This window comes from Centropristis striata, chromosome 19, assembly GCF_030273125.1.
Source record: "Centropristis striata isolate RG_2023a ecotype Rhode Island chromosome 19, C.striata_1.0, whole genome shotgun sequence".
Lineage (NCBI taxonomy): Eukaryota > Metazoa > Chordata > Actinopteri > Perciformes > Serranidae > Centropristis > Centropristis striata.
In genome coordinates, this window is record NC_081535.1 from 32,546,342 (window position 1) to 32,563,891 (window position 17,550).

At 37.2% G+C, this 17,550-nt stretch overlaps 1 protein-coding gene and 1 pseudogene across 1 annotated transcript; both read left to right on the top strand.

Moving 5' to 3' along the window:
• Positions 1–2,692: 2,692 nt before the first annotated feature.
• Positions 2,693–5,107, top strand: LOC131992210 (tubulin alpha-1C chain-like; annotated as a pseudogene).
• polm (polymerase (DNA directed), mu) lies at positions 4,984–13,110 on the top strand. Its single transcript, XM_059357379.1, has 11 exons — positions 4,984–5,604; positions 6,358–6,535; positions 6,720–6,812; positions 7,305–7,475; positions 8,003–8,074; positions 9,005–9,125; positions 9,213–9,345; positions 10,752–10,854; positions 10,943–11,218; positions 11,844–11,927; positions 12,470–13,110. Exons 1-11 carry the CDS (start codon positions 5,408–5,410, stop codon positions 12,554–12,556), a joined length of 1,515 nt encoding a protein of 504 aa, XP_059213362.1. The 5' UTR covers positions 4,984–5,407; the 3' UTR covers positions 12,557–13,110.
• Positions 13,111–17,550: the final 4,440 nt, after the last annotated feature.

The following is a 17,550-nucleotide window of genomic DNA, read 5'->3' on the forward strand; positions in this document are numbered from 1 at the left end:
TTCTGAAATGATTGACAAAAAATATTGAACTTTTCCATGATATTCTAACTTTTTGAGATGTACCTGTAGCTCTCGTTCTTGAACAAGTTCGGCTCAGGATTCTTGGAACCTTGGTGCTATCTAGTGAACCAGCCATTTCCTGTTTTGAGCACAACATTACTGGCTGGAAACCCACTTTTCAGGTTCTGAATTAAATTTTGGTCAAACTACTCTGAATGGTTTAGGTGCATAAACTGAAATAGAACCCATTCCATGTTGATGGAAAATAGGTATGTGGCTGTGAGTTTCAGTCTGATGGCTGAGTGTGAAAGGAAGAGACACCTGTCAATCAAACCAACACGCGGCTGACACGAGTCTCATAGAAGCTTAAAGGTACCCTGTAGAGTTTGTTCCCACTTTTAGTGCTATGCAGCTGCAGTATGTGGAGATGAAGACTCGGATGAAATGACTATTGGTCCAGTAAAAGGCTGTGGACAAAACTCTGCTTGCCAGTTTAACATGCAAGGAAACAATGCAGGTTTGGAAGTACAATAAAAATCAACTTTGTGAATGTTTCTGAAGCGAGGAAATGCTTTCAACCTGTTTGTCGTGGTGCATTGACGCCCACATATACAAGAGGCAGCCTTGTTGCTCCTGAGCCTCAAACTCAGAAGTGTGTTTATGTGAAACAAGTCATATGTATTCAGCTCCAACAAGACATAATGGGGCACAAAATAAATGTTTTCACTCTCTTTGTGTTCTTTTTTTTATTCAAATCCCACTGGCTTCTTTATTTCTCTTATCAACATGGGAGTGTACACCTATTTTATACACTCTATGGCAGGGGTCCCCAAACTTTTTTCAGTGGGGACCACATCAACTTTTCTCTCTGTGATGGAGGCCGGGGTCAGTCTATAACAGGAAGTGATATGGGCCAAAGTGACCACCAGTGTTATTGTGTAAATATAACGATCATTTGTTGGCCTTGGCACCACCTGTTGGTTTGCAAAAAAGTAATAAAAAGTCTTCACGTTTATTTGAAGTACCACAGATATTCCTTTAATTTTGTCGAAAATAAAAACACAAGGGGGTGAAAATTTGCTACTACTGTAAATAATTCACAACAAAGGTCAATTTTAATTAGAACGCCTACCTTAATCACTACATGTGGAGATTTTATAAATTAATATATAATAAATGCAATAAAAAAAAAACAGGCCATGTTTAGAGGGATTGTTTGGGATAGTTAAGTGGGCCACTCCAATTGCTTTGGCGGGCCGGAAGTGGCCCGCGGGCCGTAGTTTGGGGACCCCTGGTCTATGGTGTTCACATATGCTTGCTTTATCTAAATGCATGTTTATTATTATTGCAACAATCCAAAAGAATGACAGCAACTGTCCAGGATAACCTCAAAGGTACCACTGAGCTGATAGCAGCTCCAGAAGAGGATGGAGGTTGTTAGAGGTAACTGTAGACATATCGTCATCATCATCATCATCATCATCTTAACTGTGATGGATCATAGTGGAAGAACCAAATGATGGAAAGTACATTTTCTCAAGTGTTGTACTTAGGTGCGATGTGCAACAGTTTACATGTATTAAGGCTTTTTATTAGGGCCACGGGGCAATCGCACCGAGCACTGGTCAATCCCTTTTTATCAATCCCTGTTCAATGACCATGATCATTTTTTGAGGAATTCTGAGATTATAATGGGTGTGTATTGCACGGAATGTTCGTGTCACAGTGTGTGACATCATCGCCAGAGTGTAGAGGGAGAGAATAAACTGTCAAAAAATAAATTTGAAAACTGCGCTCCAGGCCGCAAATTCCACTCTACAGAAATAATTTATACATAGAAACGTAGGAAAATTTGTCTTCTCACTCACAATCCTCTGGTAAAGCTGTCAGAGTTATAGTTTGGGCGTAGGACGCACAGATGATCCACCAACACCACCAACAGCCTCATTGGCTCCCATATTAAAAACGCAGGAAGATTTCTGAAAAAGGGAGATGGAACAGTTTTTTTTAGATCGCTCTAACAAAGCTATTTTTTCATTTTTCTGAAAAACAAAACAAAACATGTAAACGTTCAGGAAGAACTCAGGACGCTCAAAGTGAAGTCGGATCAATGATAGGTATTATGGTTTTGCCAAAAATGCTTTCTGTTCGAGGCCAGAAATTCCAGTCCGTCCACCTCTGCTGTCACTCTGCAGGAACAGGTGTCAGTTAATTCTGTTGATTGCTTTGATCTGATTGCCTTTGATCTTTGATGTGATTACAGTTACAGATACACACACACACATGCGCGTAAGCACGCACACTCCTCACACATGCATACATATGCTTCAAACACACACACACACACACACACACACACAGGTAACTTTATGTGATTTTAATTACACAAACATACACACACACAGGTAACTTTATGCGATTTTCGCTACACACATACAAATGCGCGTTAGCGCGCACAGTCCTCCAGATACACGTTTCACACACACACATACACACACACATTTTGAGGTTAAAGGGCATAGTTTGAAATCTCTGAAGAATCTCATCATAGTGTAAACACACCGGCAGTAGCCCCGTGGCCCTTTCAGAAATTTCCACAGAGGAAATTTTCTAGTTAAATATAGTTGCTGTTTGATTTTGGTAGTCCAGACCCTTTAGTATTTTTTTTATTTAATCTATTTCCTCAGATGAAATGTGAGCTGGGACCTACCAGCAGCTGTCACCCTGAGCAGCTGATCTCTGGCCAGGTGGATGCTGCCAACAACTACACCCGTGGAAACTCCACCACTAGCAAAAAGATCATTGACCTGGTGCTGGACAGGATCCGCAAACTGGTGGGTCGCTTCACAGCAGGAGGGGTACTTAAATAATGAAGCCAGGAGCCTGTGATTAATAATAATTTGTAATGACTGATGTATCAGGAAAGTGCCAACAGTGCAGTGCATGCAGTGTTATCAACTTATTAAAATTATGCAGTTCACCTTTGTGACACCAGAGGGCACCAAATAATAATTAAAACCTTTTTTTATTCTTTAGTTTGACTAGCTCATAGATTTAATGATTTTTTTTTATAAAGGTAATAAAGGTGCCAGCAACAGCTGTAATATAGGACTAAAAAAAGACAAGATAAGTGTAACATTGATCCTGAGTTAACAATGACACTATAAGTCATAGATACATTTAAACTTAATGTCAAATTTAAGTTAAATTGTGGCTTTGACTCTATCTTCAGTTTACTGTACAGTGTCAGGTCAGTGTGAAGAGGCCTTTGTTTTTGTTTTTTTATGTGAAGAACTATGACGTAATTTAATATTACCATGTTATACTAGTTAGTGCATTAATTGGTCTCAAGTGATTCTCATCATCTAAACTATGTTGTGTACTGGTCTTCAGGGATTCCTGGTTTTCCACAGCTTCGGCTCTGGTTTCACCTCCCTGCTGATGGAGCGTCTGTCTGACGACTACGGCAACAAGTCCGGTAACGCTTTATAATAAGTTCCTTAATAACCATTAATTAACAAGTAATAAGGCATTGTTCTCGCTTTAGATCCGGTAGTTGCAAAAAGCATAGTTAACTTATAATAGATGAGCAATAAAGTATATTTTAATATCAATAAGCAAACAAATGATTAATAAAGGCATGGCAAAGACATAATGGGTGGGTTATGGGTGTTTGTAATGCTATTATGAAGAATTATAAGATGCTCATGAGGCTTTTATTAATGTTCTTACGCATTTGCAAACTGTTAACAAGTTTCTTATAAGTGCTTATAAATCTCTCATAGCCTGCTATTAGCTGTATTATAATGACATTATTAACACTTATATAGGCTTATAAACACACAATAATGTTAATAAGCATCTTGTAAGGACTTACAAGGGCCTTCTTACTTGTTAATTAATGGTTATTACAAGGACCTTAATATAAAGACACCACCCTGGAGCACTCTGACTGTGCCTTCATGTTAGATAACGAGGCCATCTACGATGTCTGCCGCTGGATACTGAGCGTCCCACCTACACCAACCTGAACAGGCTGATGAGTCAGATCGTGTCCTCCATCACTGCCTCCGTCCGTTTTGACGGTGCCCTTAACGTTGATCTGACAGAGTTCCAGACCAACTTGGTGCCGTATCCACGTATCCACTTCCCTCTGGCCACCTATGACCCCGTCATCTCTGCTGAGAAGGTTTACCTTGAGCAGTAAAGAGTGTCAGAAATCACCAACGCCTGCTTTGAGCCATCCAATCAGATGGTGAAATGTGAAATGTGACCCTCGCCACAGCAAATACATGGCCTGCTGCCTTTTGTATCGTGGTGATGTGGTGCCCAATGATGTTAACGCTGCCATCGCCACCATTAAGACCAAGCGCACCATCCAGTTTGTGGACTGGTGTCCCACTGGTTTCAAGGTGGGCATCAACTACCAGCCTCCCACATTAGTTCCTGGTGGAGACCTGGCCAAGGTCCAGAGGGCCGTGTGCACAGTGGCGGTTCTAGACCAGTTTTACTGTGGGGGCCAAGGAGGGGCCAGTGTTTAATCAGAGGGGCACATTAAAAAACGCCAAAGATGATATTTAAGCATTCAAAACCTTTATTTTAGGTTATTTAAAAATCTAATTTAAGTATATTTGGAAGATACAAAAACATTGATTGAAACAATGAGACTCACCAACAATAACAACTATTTTTGTACGACAATGACATTTCTCATTTTTGTGCACAATTACTTTTTTTTATTTTGAAAGTGCAGTACAGTGAGAATGATCTTTTTTTATATATACACAATCTTTTGTTCTTTTGTTCACTAATATGTGGGTGAAGGTCTGGAGGAGGGAGATAAAAAAATCTGTGATAGTGAGCACTTCTCCTTTTATATATATATATATATATATATATATATATATATATATATATACAACGACAAGATATACTAGGTATGTTGAACTCGCTTCGTAGTCTACAGTCTGTTCGTAGTACATATAGACAGTATAAAGGTAGTACAGTGCTCAGGACGGGGCAGTCTGCGTTCACGTCTCAGTTTCCAGTCGGAACTATTTTGGTGCCGCACGGCTGCAGCTGCAGCATCACAGCTGCATCCGGTTGAACTCTTTCTCAGAATTTGCAGTTTTTTTTGCGGTTTTTCTTCACTAAACTTCCTCCCAAAATGACTTGACACCGCAACGTAACTACAGTGTAGAATTTTATGAATTTTTCCAATGATAATTCGTTTTTTATTTTTAATTTTTAAGTAAGTTAGCAACAATAATTGGCAGGTGTAAACAGAGCTAATGCCAAAATTAGCTAAACACAACTAAGTGTTTAGTTTATTTAAGAAGTCATGGACTTGACATTAATACAGGAGTGATAACAGGCAGTTTAACTTAATTTAAGCACAGAGTGAACCATGGTGCCGTTAAAGAGGAGGAAACTGGTGTCCTCTGCTGCTACTGGGAGGACTGGCACTGACTCTAATGATAAAGCACCAACTAAGTTCCCTCTGGTGGTTTTGTTCCTGTTGGAGAGAAAAATGGGAGCCAGCAGAAGAGCTTTTCTGTCTCAGCTCGGCCGACAGAAAGGCTTCCAGGTTGAGGAGTCTTTCAGGTAGGATTTTAACTTTCCCCTGTAGGAAAATGATTGTGTAAAGTTCTGAAAAGTGACTTAAAAAGGGATTAAACCAGTGATAGAATGTAACTAAGTACTTTTACTCAAATACTGTACTTAAGTATAGTTCTTTTCTTTTCTTGCATTTTCTGCTACTGTGTACTTTCTGCTACTGCTACAAAATTGTCCAAATTAAAATATATAGTAATATTTTTTTCCACTTTTTATGAGATCAATATTTTAACCAACTTCCTTTTCAGAGTTTTAACCCTTTAATGCCAGAGTGTTTATATGATTCCACTGTTGTTTTTATTTTATTAAAAATACAATTAATTATTATTATTTTACTAAAATTCTCTGGGGTTTTTTTTCACAGTCTGGAATATGTCAACAATCAACAAAGTTGATTTGAATACATTTTTTTTTTAATTAAAAGAAAATCTGTAACAAACGGTTATTTTCATTATTGATGAATTAACAAGATTTTTTACCCTCCAATTTATTAATGAAACATTTCCTCTGAATAATCTTAGAAAATAGGGGATTATAATTTTGTAAAGCCCAAGGTAATTTCTTCCAGTTTCTTTTGTGTCTATCAACAAAGATATTAAAGTAACAATAAATGAAAAACAATCAGTCGTCAAAACTGAAACTGTGATAAGATAACTTAAACAGTTAATCCAATACAAGAAAAATTGGGCATTTTATTTTCTGTTGATCAAATCACATCTTAAATATTGTTGTTGTTCACAGTGAGAGCATCACACATGTTGTTTCTGAAAACAACTCCGGTGACGAAGTCCAGTCGTGGATCGACTCGCAGGTCAAAGGTCAAAGACGAACGTCTGCTCACCTGCTGGACGTCAGCTGGTACACAGAGAGCATGAGGGCGGGACTTCCTGTCCAAATTCTGGACAGACACAAACTGCAGGTACCTGTCAATTTATTTAACAATAAATTATATGTTTAACCTTTAAGAGCATCTCGTAAGTGATAATAAAATTCGTTTTTTATTATTAAAAAAATCATTTTCAAGCTGGAGTTTAAGTTTGATGAATGCAGATGTTGGATTTTGGTTGTATTTGGCTGTTAAATCCCTCTGTGTGTTTCAGCAGCAGGTTGATGCAGCGGAGGTCGCTGTGTTTTCTGTCCCGAGCTTCGCCTGTCAGAGGAGAACCACGCTGGAGAACCACAACGCCGTCCTCACCGTACGTCCCCAACACACGCATCACACCTACAACAGCTCAAAAATAAGTATAATAGTTGAAACCAGAAGTTTACATACACTATATATAAAGACACGTATGCTTTTTTTTCTCACTGTCTGACATGAAATCAGACACTCACTTTTCCTGTTTTAGGTTTGTTTCAGGTGTGCCTTAATATACATCCACAGGTGTGTCTCTAATTAACTCTAATGTTGTCAATAAACCTATCAGAAGCTTCCAAAGACATGACATCATCATCTGGGCTTTCCCAATTTTTTCACTTTGAAGAAAGTAATAAAAAATTGTCTAAAAAAATCCTTCTCTCATTATTCTGGCATTTAGCAAATAGAAATAATTTTGGTGATCCTAACGGACCTAAAACAGGAAAAGTGATCGTCTGATTTCATGTCCGACAGTGAGAAAAAAAGCATATGTGTCTTTTTATATAGTGTATGTAAACTTCTGGTTTCAACTGTATATGTGCTGTCTCAGGACGCTTTGTCTCTGCTGGCTGAAAACGCCGAGCTCAGTGACGAGGAAGGACGAGGCGTGGCGTTCCGACGGGCCGCCGCCGTGCTGAAGGCGCTCCCCGAACCGGTGACGGACACGACGCAGCTCAGAGGACTCCCCTGTCTCGGAGCACATTCACTCAGAGTCATCAAGGTCAGCAGAGGATAACTTCTTTATCACACAAAGAAAAAAAATAATTTATTTTATTTTTAATAAGGTAGATAGATAGATAGATAGATAGATAGATTACTTTATTCATCCCCGAAGGGAAATTCAGTTGTCACAGCAGTCCGGTATTCGCATTATGCACATCTTTGAATAGAGTTTTTAAACATTTTTAAATACACTTGAAACATTGTAGTTGTTGCAATCTGTTTGTGCATTACTATTATAACCTTTTACAGCAAAAATTTAGTAAATTCATATTTGGGGACAAAGGTCAAATAAATTGTCATGGTTTTTTAGCATAAAAATTACATCATCAATACATGTAGAAATAAGTGTCATATAACTTGCCTACCTATAACCCATTTGGCTGGCCAGTTAAAAAACATTAAAAAACTTTAAAGCAGTTTTTCTTTGCGTAGTTACTGCAGTTAGACTTTGTATTGTCTAAAGGTTGCAGGACAGGCGTCTGGCTAAAAGCTTTTTCTTCTTTCTCTTCTTCTCTTTTCTTGCAGGAAATTTTGGAGAACGGAGAATCAAGTGAAGTCGAATCAACAAAACAGTCTGAGCGGTTTAAAGCTCTGAAGGTATGCTGGCTGGTTTACACAGACACTTTACTCCCCAAAGTGCATGAGTTGATGCAATCAGTTGAATCCCAATCGCAATATGGTTTGTACAATATCTCAATTGCAGGAAGGTGCAAAATATGTGTAAAAAAAAATACCCTCTGAGGCTCCGTTTACACGAGGACGTCTGAACAGAAGACGCAAAAGTGGCGTCACGTCTTCACTTTTTATTCCTAGTTTAGACGAGCGTTTTCAGGAGGAAATCTGCTGCATACGGTGACGCTAAAGTGTGTGAAATTGGATTGTATGCAGCCAGGCGGCATCACTTAAAGCCATAAGAGCATCTTTGGGCATGCAGAAGTTTTCACACCACGTATTTTCATCAGCTACTCCTTCCACAAAGTTCTCCACCATCACTAGATCTCCCAGGTCTCGTTCACAGCCGTCTGGCTCGCCTCCGACCAATTGCTGCATCCAGAATGTGATAGAGGTAATTCCAGATCCTTCTCTGTTCACTAATACTATCTGTACATATCCTGTACATTTGGTGGAAAGACTCCTGTAAGTTTATTAGAGCTGCCAGAGCAGCTTGAAGGTCCCACCATGGAAATAATCCCACGTTTCTTTATTTCCTGTACTGGAGCATGTATGTGACGTAAACACATACGTGACGTGAGCAGATCAGATCAGAGTTTTGCGTCTTGTTAGTGTAGACAACACGCTACGGAGGAGCGGATTTAACTTTTCCACTTTGGAGGGTGGTTTCAGATTTTTGCGTTTTTAAGCCCCAAAACGCCGTCACCGTCTAAACGAAAGGCACTTCACATAAAATATTTTGTTGTTTTTACCCGCAAGCGTCCTCGTGTAAACAGGGCCTAATTCTACAAATAATAAAATACTAATAATATCAGTGCAGCCATATCTTTACACATCTCTTGATGTGTGTTTCAGGTTTTAACGGGTATTTTTGGAGTGGGAGTGAAAACAGCCGATCGCTGGATCAGAGACGGGATCCTGGACCTGCAGCAGCTGCAGGACTCACAACAAACACTCAATAGAGCTCAGCAGGCAGGTGAGTGCTGCTCTGCTCTGCTCTCTGTGTGTGTTTCCTCTTGTTTCCTCTTGTTTCTCTCTGAATGAAAACATTTTCTTCTCTCAGGTCTGGAGCACTATGAGGACCTGAACCAGCCGGTCAGCAGGCCGGAGGCCGACAGCATCGCATCGATCGTGGAGGAGGCGGTCCGCTCGGTGCTGCCAGGAGCTCAGGTTTCTCTGATCGGAGGATTCAGGAGGTAACAGAGCAACAACTCACCATCATAACCCTCCCAGGAGGAATAAAGGTTCAAAAGATATTTCAGCTTTTTAAAAACAACTTGATTTTACTTCTTTTTTCTCTGCTGGAGACGAAGCATGACAGTTTTCAATCATGTTGCATGCAAAAAACACAGATGATTTGTGTGTATTAACCCATTAAGGCCTAAAGCGCCTGGAAAAAAATGCCTGGAAAACCTCTGGGCGATTTTCAAATGACCCCCAAAACCTGAAGTTTTTCTGGAAATTCAACACCTACTAAATAATAGATTTTTCAGCCTCTGTAGCAGATAAAAATGAAATTAAAAAAGTATTTGAGAGCTTATACCCGTGGCTTTCATGCGAAGTTGAGTTTATTTGTCCAAACCTTCAATTAAGTATTTTCAAAAATCAACAAACTCAGCAAATGTTACATTTGACTGAATAAAAATCCTATGCATAATATTAATACAGGCCAATTAGCAAGCTGCAAACATGATATGACCACTGGAAGAAATAGGCATAGTTCTCATTAGCCTACTGTAATAAAAAAAAAAAGAATTATCATAATAATGATAATAAATAATAATAATAATAATAATACATTTTATATATTGCACTTTTCAGGGTACTCAACGACGCATAAAGTAATATAAGACATAAACAGTCATGATTTTTTATATCATCACAATTAATTATTATTATTATTATTATTAATAATAATAATAATAATAATATTATGTTATTATTATCTCCAGATGGCCACAAATCTGTCTGTTCTTCGGTGAAAATATGTCGTCATTTCCTCATCCATAAATGCCGGTCGATTGGTTCCGAGGGTTCAAAGTCCAGATCAGCAATAAAATCATCGGCGCTGTTTTCATCAGATCTCTTCCGTCACTTCCTGCTGAGCTCCTCCGCTATAGTCGTCTTCCTCCATGATTTAAAGTTCTGGAAAAGTCCCATGATGCATTGCGACACTCCCGCATGTATTCTGATCATGTTCTGATGCATTTCATTGGCCAAGAGACCGAAAATAGGTGGAAAAAACTACAAATACTACAAAATGACATATCCACTGTCCCGGCCTTAATGGTAGATTAACACAACAGCGCTCCCGGCTTTAATGGTAGAAATGCGATAATGCTTTCCCGCCTTAAATGGGTTAAGAGACAAAATGAAACACCCTTTGCTCCTTACTTTGTGCTGTTTAACTAGCAAAAGTGCACATTTGCTCAATGCCCTTTAGATTATGTGCCATAGATTGTTTAATAAGGCCCTAAAAGTTGTGATACAGGTGGTGAAAGCCCCTTCTGGAGCCAGCAGCTCCTCCCTCTTCAACCCTTCCTTTTTATTGAGTGTAATTGTCTTCAAACTTTAACATCAGCACTTGTGACGCTCCCTGCAGAGGAAAACAGACGGGCCATGATGTGGACTTCCTGATCACTCACCCCGAGGAGGGCAGAGAGGTGGGCCTGATGCCCAGAGTGGTCGCCTGGCTGGAATCACAGGTACACTCTGACTTTAAAATCATCAGCTTTCATATCAGCCTCATTCTCACAGCACAAACATTAAAATAGGAGTTTCTTGTCGCTCCAGGGTTTCTTGTTGTACCAGAAAACCAGCAGAAACTCTTACCTGGAGTCTAAGGACGGTCCTGCTCGGCCGTCCTCCAACATGGACCGCTTCGAGAGATGTCTCTCCATCTTTAAACTGTCTGAGGAGCAGCAGCATACAGAGAACACAGCTGAACCTTCACAGGTTAAAGACGAAGAACTGGATCAGAATAAATCGTGGCGAGCTGTGAGGGTCGACCTCGTCGTCTCTCCCATCAGCCAGTTTGCTTTTGCTCTGCTGGGCTGGACCGGATCCAAGGTGACCTTTCATAAACCACCTCAGATTACATTTTCTAAAGCAGGGGTCTCAAACTCACGGCCCGCGGGCCAATTGCGGCCCTCGTGACGATATTTTGTGGCCCCCACCTTGATATGAAAGTTTAATGCGATTTTTATATGAATGGCACTTTACCATGTTGTGTGTGGAAGGTCCCTTTAATTACTTTTTTGGGTCATTTTGTGTCTTTTTGTCTAAATATTTAAAAAAATAATAATTTTGTGTTTTTAAAAAAATAATAATTTTGTCTTTTTTTTGTGGGGGTTTTTGTCATTTTGTGTCTTTTTTTAAGTTATTTAGTTTTTCTGTCATTTTGTGTCTTTTTGTGTCACTTTGCGTCATTTTGTGTCATTTTGTGTCTGTTTTGGTAATTCTGTGTATTTTTTTTGTCATTTTGTGTCCTTTTTTCTCACTTTGTGTCTTTTTTGTGTCTTTTTAAAGTAATTAAGGTTTTTCTCTGTCATTTTGTGTCATTTTTTAGTAATTTTGTGTCTTTTTTTGGTCATTTTGATACTGCCTCCAGCGGCCCCCAGGTAATTTGAGTTTGAGACCCCTGTTCTAAAGTGTATAATACTTCCACTGACACATCTTTGTATGTTCTCTGCAGCTTTTTGAGAGAGAGCTGAGACGCTGGGCGGGACACGAGAAGTCCATGTCTCTGAGCAGCCACGCTCTGTATGACAACAAGCAGGTAAACACTTATACTAAACTCAGTTTTCTCACATTTTTGTCCTTTTTTCAATGGGACAGGTTTCTTTTAGGGGGAGATAACATGTCAGCAATAAGCAACAGAAAGATGGAACCTGAAGATTAATTTGAGATGCAGCTCAGATGCTTATTCAAATGTTAAAAGGTTTGCATTATAAGGGCCTTAACATTATATATATATTATAGTGTATGACTTCCATTCTCATGCTCAATTATGTCTCATAAGTTGCTGCAGCTATTTTCTGGTTGATACCATTTGTTACACATATTTTTTTGCTAGATTGAACCATTCTTTATCACTCAAAAAATGATGAAAATCTCATTTTGTGTCTTTTTTGGTAATTTTGTGTCTTTATTTGGTCATTTTGTGTCTTTTTTTGGTCATTTTGTGTCTTTATTTGGTCATTTTGTGTCTTTTTTGGTCATTTTGTGTCTTTTTTTGGAGTATGCACAAATATTTACATACAATACCACCTGTCTCTTTCTTTTTCCTGCAAAATAAAAAGTTTTTTTAAATTCTTATAGGGTAAATATCTGCGAGCGACATCAGAGGAGGAGATATTTGCTCATCTTGGTCTGGAGTTTATTCCTCCATCAGAGAGAAACGCCTGAATGGACCTGATGCTCCTACAGGAGGAACAAGCAAGGACCAGGAGAGGGTTTCAACCTGCAGACAGAAGAGACAACGCTGCCTCAGCCCTGAAACACTCCTGCAAGAAGGCTGCACTGGTACAGGAATATTAAGTAACAAATCCATGATTTTTAAGGTTCATTAGACACCAAAACACTGTCAGTTTATAGTATAATGAGATACATTTTTACAACTCTGGAAAGTTATAAGCAATTGTTTGCAATCTTTGTCGCAAAAATTGCAATTTTAACTGCATAAATAAGAATCAGAATCCAGTTAATTAAGGGGGTTTTCACATGCATGAAATTTGCCTCAGTGTCTTACTACAGTAGTTCTCAACCTTTTTGAGTCGCGACCCCCAATTTAACATGCATGTTGTCTCACTGAACAGAATCTCAAACGCACAGTTCAGATCATACAAACTCAATTGATACGAGGAATTTTGGACAAATAATGAAGCAGTCAACAACTAAAACATCTCTCTGTCTGTGCATTTATATATATTTTTATATTTAATTGTTACTTTTAACAAAATTACCAAAAAATTACCTTAAATGAAGTAAAAAAGGACTCAAATTGACCACAAAATGACAAAAAATGACCACAAAAAGACACAAATTGACAAAAAAAAGACACAAAATGACCAAAAAGAGACAAATGACCAAAAAAGACACAAAATGACCAAAAGAAGACACAAAAAGACACAAAATGAAAAAAAACACAAACTGACACAAAATGACCAAAAAATTCACAAAATGACAAAAAATGACACAAAATGACCAAAATAAGACACAAAATGACACAAAAAAGACACAAAATGACACAAAAAAGACACACAATGACCCAAAAAAGACACAAAATGACCAAAAGAAGACACAAAATGACCACAAAAAGACACAAAATGACTAAAAAAACAAACACAAAATGACCAAAAAAACACATTAAATGACCAAAAATGACTAAAACACATTAACACATGAACACTTTAACACAGTGGAGACAGAGCTGACTTCCAAAATGATTTGGCGACCCCCAGAAATCATCTCGTGACCCCATTTGGGGTCGGGACCCCAAGGTTGAGAACAGCTGTCTTACTCAATCATAATAAAAAGTAAAAAGTGCAAGTACAGCAAAAGTCAAGTGTCATTAATAGTAAATAGACACATTTACACAAAGACTACAACAATATATAAAAAAATGAAATATATCTATAGCACAGTGCTGGCTTTATTATGATAAATGCAAAGAAGTAAAGTAATAGAAAACATCCTTTCCTGTATATACAAATGTTTCAGATATATCTGATTTTAAAGTGAGAAGATATCTGCAGTGTTTTAAAAGAATGAAGAGGGAATTTGCTAAATATTGACGAAGGACTGCAGCGTTCATGTTACAAAGTCATTTGCAGCGAATATACTCCTGCATGTTTTAGTGAAACACTGGAGGAACTTTTTACAGCATTAAAAGTTCAACTTTTGCTGCGTTTTCTTGACCAATTTGTCTGCTCCTCTGCACCGCTGGACAAACAGTTTCTGAGTTGTTATGTTCTTGTGGTGGAAAGCTGTGACCTGAAGCTTCAACATGAACATGAACTTATTTATAACTGCTGTAATCAGGCGGGAGAATAAACTGCTGTAAAACACTGTAGAAGTGGATTTATATGTGAAGTTGCCAGTTTATTAGGTACAGCTCTGCAACAAATCCGTCTTCATGAAGGTTAAAATGTTTATTATTTCACTAAAAATATTGTAGAAAGGTGTTTATTCTACTGTATGATCATTTTTGGAGGATGTGGTTTGTGCTGCTGCTAAACTTTAGGATTTATTACAGGACTACAGAAAAAAAATCTGGTTTTACATTTCCTAAGCCTGAGTCTAATAAGTTTTCTGGTTTTGTTTATGACTTAAAAACAGGTGTCACAAAAGGTTTTGACAGGATAAAGGTAATGTGTGATGTCCCTGTGTGGAAACGGAGGAAAAGAAAGTTTTATACAGGTAACATTTTTTTGTAAGGATTACAAAGTGTACATTTTTTGGTGTAATACTCGTTGCCACAGCAACAGATTAAAATGCATTGCATTCTATATCGCATAGACTACCAGCATTCATGTTTTCTGATTAAAAGAAACATTTCTTTCTTGTTTAGAGTGCATGAAGAAACTAAAACTCACCTGGAGGAAAATATAAATACTTTGGTAACGCTTTATATTAAGGTCCTTGTAATAACCATTAATTAACAAGTAATAAGGCCCTTGTAAGTCCTTACAAGATGCTTATTAACATTATTGTGTGTTTATAAGCTTATATAAGTGTTAATAATGGCATTACAAACACCCATAACCCACCCATTATGTCTTTGCCATGCCTTTATTAATCTTATTTTGTTTGCTTATTGATATTAAAATATACTTTATTGCTCATCTATTATAAGTTAACTATAAGTTAACTATGCTTTTTGCAACTACCTGATCTAAAGCGAGAACAATGCCTTATTACTTGTTAATTAATGGTTATTAAGGACCTTATTATTAAGCGTTACCATACTTTTATTCTGTCCTCTGCCTAAACCTTTTTTCTACCTGTTTATGTATAAAAAATGTATGGAACTTACAGATACTATCCTGGTAAAACATAATTTTCCGACCTGTTCTTCTGTAACAAATACTCTAGAGAAAACACTTTAGCTCAGACTCAGAAAATGCATCACCAGATTTATTTCTTCCTCTTCCCTGTTGCATCAGGCTGCATGAGTTTTAGTTGCAGGTGTACATGATGGTTCCTTTAGTTTCCTACAAAAAGTAAATCACTGAAATTCCTGGAAATTTCGGCGGTGAAACATTTACAGCATGAACCAAATGTTTCAAACCACATTTTGTAGGATATAAATCATGCTGTACAAGTTTCCGTAGGAAATAATCCGAACCTCATCATAAGAATATGTTAACTTTCTGTAGGTCTTTAATTTAAAATTCAGAGATAATAAGCTGTGATGTTGCTGCTACCTCTGTAACATGAGTGCCTGGTTTGTTTTAATCTGCTGAGCTGTAATATCTGCTTTTATACTTTACAATAAAATGTGTATAAATCAACTCTTAAAGGATAAATCTGGTGGTATTATATATTTTTTCTGTACTTTCCTTGTTCTAAGGGTAAAAAATGACCCGCCATTACTAACTGAAGTCCTCCAATAAAGCAGCATTATTATATTTAAAACCACAAATCTATTTTACATTCAGGAACTAACTGTCTTTCATCAAAAACTTTTGAATATCTGGATTTTCCCTCTTCAAAGTTCAGAAAAACTGAAGGGAAAAATGAAATACTTTGGCATTAAAATTAATCAGATTAGCAACAAAATACAAACCATTTCCAGACATTTAAAGACAACCATAAATAAGAATAAGAATGTCAAATTTTAACATGAATGAAGATCATTTAGGAGGTTTTTTTGTTGGGGAACATCCTGGCCGGATCATTTTTTACCCCTAAGACAACACAAAAGAGTGGAAATGTCGCAGGATTCAACTTTAATAAACTTCCCTGGAAATACTTAATTATTATGTTTGATATTATGCATATATTCACCCGTTTAAACTGCTGTTATCAGTGTTATTAGATGTTGCAAGCCTAGTTTTAAATGCAATAATTGGAAAAAAAGTACATGTTAGGGTTAATAAAAGATCAAACATTTTCTTATTATTTACGCGGACTTTGTTGCTCTTTATACTTCATCACCTGACCTGTACAGCCACTAGAGGTCGCTGCCTCACTGTTTAGTCGTTCCTCCTGCAGAAGATAAAACCCACTGAGCCGACAGGAGGACGAGTAGAGAACCGTTAATTGACATTTAATCAGCGTAAAACTTTGAAGCCGGTGAGATATTTCAGTCCGGACCGAGACTCTGGATTTAAGGTGCTCGTATGTGATTTACGTTTTAAAAAGGTTGCAAAGAAAACATTTTGTTTCTCAAACACAGAAACAAGCCCCTGAACTTTTACAGTGTGACGGGATTAAATCTGATTATGTTTTTTTTTTTTTTAAAGACGTGATAAGAACAGTTTGATCCAATCAAACAAAAACAGAAAAACTTTTTCATCTCTTTTAGGAGGAAATAACTCCTCAATTTTATATTTTTGTACAACTTAAATTGCTTCCCGTACACCATATAACATGTTTACTGTTCACTTTCTTGTGTAACATGTATAAGGAGCACACACCTGTGTACTGTGACCTTTATTCTACAACGTCTTCATCTACTTATCTGTTCATTCACTGAGGAGAAAACCACAGCAGAGAAACCACAAAACATCTCAGTGAAAGAAAACATGCACCAAAGTTTGAGCTGCTTGTATTTAACTTTTACTGAGGGAAACATTGCACATTTTTATCTGATAACTTTTGTTAATTTTTAGGATCATTTCACACTTAAAATGTAACAAAACAAATCATAGCAAACGCTGCTCCATTCTGCTTTTTATTTATTAGAATTAATTAATAGAAATTTCAAAACTTTTCAGAACAAAAAAAAAATTATAATTATAATTAAACAGTAGAAAGTCTGTCAGCAAAAGTCGCACATTAGTTATTGTAATATTCTCATATTTTTTTCTGTATTTAAAAAAATATATATATATTGCTATTATTAAAATTATTATATTTAATTTTTAAAATAACTTATGGTTGTTTACAGTTATTTGACAGTTACTTTTTAACGTTTTTTTGTGATTTACTGTATTATTTTTTATAAAAAAGGTAAATTACTTATATTATTTTAATAAGTACTTTATTTATCATCCAGGTACATAACAACCCAAACAATTACCCCCTCCTTCCCACCCCCCACCCCTAAAGCAGGTTAGAGAAAAAAAAACAAAAAAACAGACGGAAGTAAAAAGAAATAAGGTGAAAGCTGTACACAGTGAAGAAAAACACATTTGGGTAACGCTTCATAATAAGGTCCTTAATAACCATTAATT

Bases quoted from the DNA above. Each gene is read 5' to 3' on its own strand.
- polm (XM_059357379.1), top strand. From the start codon at position 5,408: ATGGTGCCGTTAAAGAGGAGGAAACTGGTGTCCTCTGCTGCTACTGGG. The intron at 6,813-7,304 runs GTACGTCCCCAA...GTGCTGTCTCAG, and splicing joins ACCACAACGCCGTCCTCACC to GACGCTTTGTCTCTGCTGGC. The intron at 11,928-12,469 runs GTAAACACTTAT...AAATTCTTATAG, and splicing joins CTCTGTATGACAACAAGCAG to GGTAAATATCTGCGAGCGAC.